General features: G+C 41.0%; 1 protein-coding gene across 1 annotated transcript; it reads left to right on the top strand.

Annotated features, from left to right (window-relative positions):
• The first annotated feature begins 252 nt into the window (after positions 1–252).
• LOC110148355 (olfactory receptor 51G2-like) lies at positions 253–1,212 on the top strand. The gene has a single exon (XM_020910295.2). It carries the CDS (start codon positions 253–255, stop codon positions 1,210–1,212), a length of 960 nt encoding a protein of 319 aa, XP_020765954.1.
• The last annotated feature ends 2,732 nt before the right edge of the window (positions 1,213–3,944 follow it).

Genomic DNA, 3,944 nt, shown 5'->3' with positions numbered 1-3,944 from the left:
TTCAATGTATAACAAAAACTACTGTAATGATGTAAAGTAATTAGCCTCCAACTAATAAAAATTAAAAAAAAAAAAAAAAGAACTAAAAAAACAGACAAAAAAATAAATAAATAAAAGGCTGTGATTATCAGAGAATCATTTTGGGGAGTCTTTTCAATGTATTAATTCATAGAACAGATTCTGACCCAGTAATCTTTTCATTCTAGGGCGTGTGATCGTATTTCTGTTTGGAATTCCACCCATCAGGTCACCATGGCAGACTCCAACCACACAGGCACTTCCTTCTTCCTCACAGGCCTGCCAGGCCTTGAGGCTGTGCACACGTGGCTCTCCATTCCTCTATGTGCCATGTATGTGGCCGCTCTGGCCGGAAACAGCCTGATCCTGTGGGTGGTGAGGTCAGAGCCCTCCCTGCACCAGCCCATGTACTACTTCCTGTCCATGTTGGCTGTGACCGACCTGGGCCTGTCTGCCTCCACCCTGCCCACCATGCTCTCCATCTACATGCTGGGAGTCAGGGAGGTGGCCCTGGATGTGTGCCTGGCCCAGCTCTTCTTCATCCACACCTTCTCAATCATGGAGTCCTCTGTGCTGCTGGCCATGGCCTTTGACCGTTTCGTAGCCATCAGCAAGCCCCTGCACTATGGCACCATCCTCACGAGTCCCAGGATGGCCAGGCTGGGCCTGGCCATTGTGGTGCGCAGCGTCGGTCTCCACATCCCAGCCCCCATCATGCTGAAGCAGCTGCCTTACTGCGGGGCTCGCCTGCTGTCCCACTCCTACTGCCTGCACCCAGACGTCATGAAGCTGGCCTGTGCTGACACCCACAGCAACAGTGCCTACGGTCTCTTCGTGGTGCTGTCCACGCTGGGGGTGGACTCTGTGCTCATTGTCCTGTCCTATGGGCTCATCCTCCAGACAGTGCTGTCCATTGCATCCAAGGCTGAGCGCCTCAAAACCCTCAACACGTGTGTCTCCCACATCTGTGCTGTGCTGCTCTTCTACACACCCATGATTGGCCTGTCCATGATCCACAGATTCGGCAGACGAGCTTCCCCTTCCAGCCGCGTGCTGCTCTCTTATCTGCACTTTCTCACACCTCCAGTGATCAACCCAGTGGTTTACACCATTAAGACCAAGCAGATCCGACTGAGGATGCTGCACCTCTTCCGCTCAAATGGGACCGGCATCAGAGATGCTCAGGATCATTAAGTCTTTGGTAGAGAGAGAAAAATCATGCAAGACTCCATCATAGTTTTCTAATGAGCCAGTGAACATAAAGTACGTCCTATAATGAAGAAAAGAATACAGGGATGAGAGACACAACTTCTTCCACGGAAAGTTGTCAGTTATGGGAAGAAATAACCACATCAGTGACTTATTTTTCATTAAACAAAATTCAACCTCTGTTTTGAAGAAAAGTTCATAAAATTTAAGGCTCAAGGGGAGAATTGCCATTCTAAATGGAAAAGGGATTCTAAAGAATTACTTGCAAACTTTGCAAATGTATTTTTTTTAAAAAAAGGACATAAAAAAAGGTTTTCCTGGGAGTTTAGGAGAATTTGGGGCAAATAGGGTTATGGGTATGTTTGGAATTCAGTGATATTAGAAGTATTTTGGAAAATCTTCATTAAATATAATCTTCATGAGGAAATGAATTCTTTATTTATTGTTGACAATTACATCCCCTTTCTTTAACATAGTACTTTCTATTTATTAGGTGTTTGGCTTGTATTTATTGAATTAAAGGATAAATGAATGCCTGGGTTATATTTCTGAGGAAGACTGGCAAAAATGAAGTATTCATAAGGCAATAAATGTAACTCTAGATATGTGAAAATCAAGCATAGGAATACTTCTTAGTTTCCCTTTTAGGGCATTTCAGGATTTTGCTGTTTCCCTCTATTTCTCAATATTAATTTCAAATATGGTTTCAATAGTCTGCTTTTAAATAGCAAATATCTTTGGCCAGAGTTATAATCCCATTTTTTTAATAATAAGAATGAAAGCAAGAAGATTGTTCCTTCAGAAGGCTCATAACATATAATTTTAATAAATTGAGTTTTGATCAAATATTTTAAAAGCAAAAGTATTCATAGTAGTGGTAACATGGTAAATGTTGCTACAGGCACTTTATCCTGATGTTTTTTTTGCTGTTTTTAGGACTGCATTAATGATTTAATAGGTAAATATCCTCTTAATCATGAAAAAAAAGTATTCTCAGAAACTAGTTTTTTATGATCAATAAATTAGGGAATGAGGGAGACCAGGAGAAGATTCATGGTTCAAATTGTTGCTAATTATAACTGCAAATCATCTAATAATAAAAGTATTTTCATGTCATGAACTGTGCAATTTCAGCTTATTAGTCACTATTTGTACTGAAAAATAGGAAGCAGAGAAGTGTGATTCACCTAAGAAGTGGTATTATTTTGCCACTTTTTATGATATACCATGATAATAGTCATTCTGTAATTGATGTATTCAATACACTCACTGCGCTCAATATGCCAGAAAATTTGGAAAACTCAGCAGTAGCCACAGGACTGAAAAAGATCAGTTTTTATTCCAATCCCAAAGAATGGCAATGGCAAAGAATGTTCAAACTACTACACTGTTGCACTCATCTCACACACTAGCAAAGTAATGCTAAAAATTCTCCAAGCCAGGCTTCAACAGTACATGAACCAAGAACTCCCAGATGTTCAAGCTGTATTTAGAAAAGGCAGAGGTACCAGAAATCAAATTGTCAACATCCACTGGATCACAGAAAAAGCAAGAGAATTCCAGAAAAAACATCTACTTTTGCTTCATTGACTACACTAAAGCCTTTGACTGTGTGGATCACAACAAACTGTGGAAAATTCTTAAAGAGATGGGAATACTAGACCACCTTACCTGCCTCCTGAGAAACCTGTATGCAGGTCAAGAAGAAACAGTTAGAACCAGACATGGAACAACAGACTGGTTCCAAATTGGGAAAGGAGTATGTCAAAAGTCTACATTGTCACCTTGTTTATTTAACTTATATGCAGAGTACATCATGTGAAATGCCAGGCTGGATGAAGCACAAGCTGGAATCAAGATTGCTGGGAGAAATATCAATAACCTCAGATATGCAGATGATACCATCCTTATGGCAGAAAGTGAAGAGGAACTAAAGAGCCTCTTGATGAAAGTGAAAGAGGAGAGTGAAAAGTTGGTTAAAACTCAACATTCAAAAAATGAAGATCATGGCATCTGGTCCCATCACTTCATGGCAAATAGATGGGGAAACAATGGAAACAGTGACAGACTTTATTTTCTTGGGCTCCAAAATCACTGCAGATGGTGACTACAGCCATGAAATTAAAAGACACTTGCTCCTTGGAAGAAAAGCAATGACCAACCTAGATGGCATATTAAAAAGCAAAAGCATTACTTTGCCAACAAAGGTCCATTGCCTAAGCTATGGTTTATCTAGTAGTCGTGTATGGATGTGAGAGATGGACCATAAAGAAAGCTGAGCACCAAAGAATTGATGTTTTTGAATTGTGGTGTTGGAGAAGACTCTTGAATCCCTTGGACTGCAAGGAGATCAAACCAGTCAATCCTAAAGGAAATCAGTCCTGAATATTCATTGGAAGGACTGATGCTGAAGCTGAAACTCCAATACTTTGGCCACCTGATGCAAAGAACTGACTCATTGGAAAAGACCCTGACACTGGGAAAGATTGAAGGCAGGAGGAGAAGGGGATGACAGAGGATGAGATGGTTGGATGGTATCACTGACTTGATGGACATGAGTTTGAGCAGGCTCCAGGAGTTGGTGATGGACAGGGAAGCCTGGCATGCTGCAGTCCAGGATCAGACACAACTGAGTGACTGAACTGAACTGATGATGAAAATTATCCATGAGTTTCCATTAATGTTCTGATTAAACAGTCAACTCATTGGAAAAGACC

This window comes from Odocoileus virginianus, unplaced genomic scaffold (assembly GCF_023699985.2).
Source record: "Odocoileus virginianus isolate 20LAN1187 ecotype Illinois unplaced genomic scaffold, Ovbor_1.2 Unplaced_Scaffold_28, whole genome shotgun sequence".
In the NCBI taxonomy this organism is placed as follows: Eukaryota; Metazoa; Chordata; class Mammalia; order Artiodactyla; family Cervidae; genus Odocoileus; species Odocoileus virginianus.
This window is presented reverse-complemented; position numbering and strand designations above follow the sequence as displayed.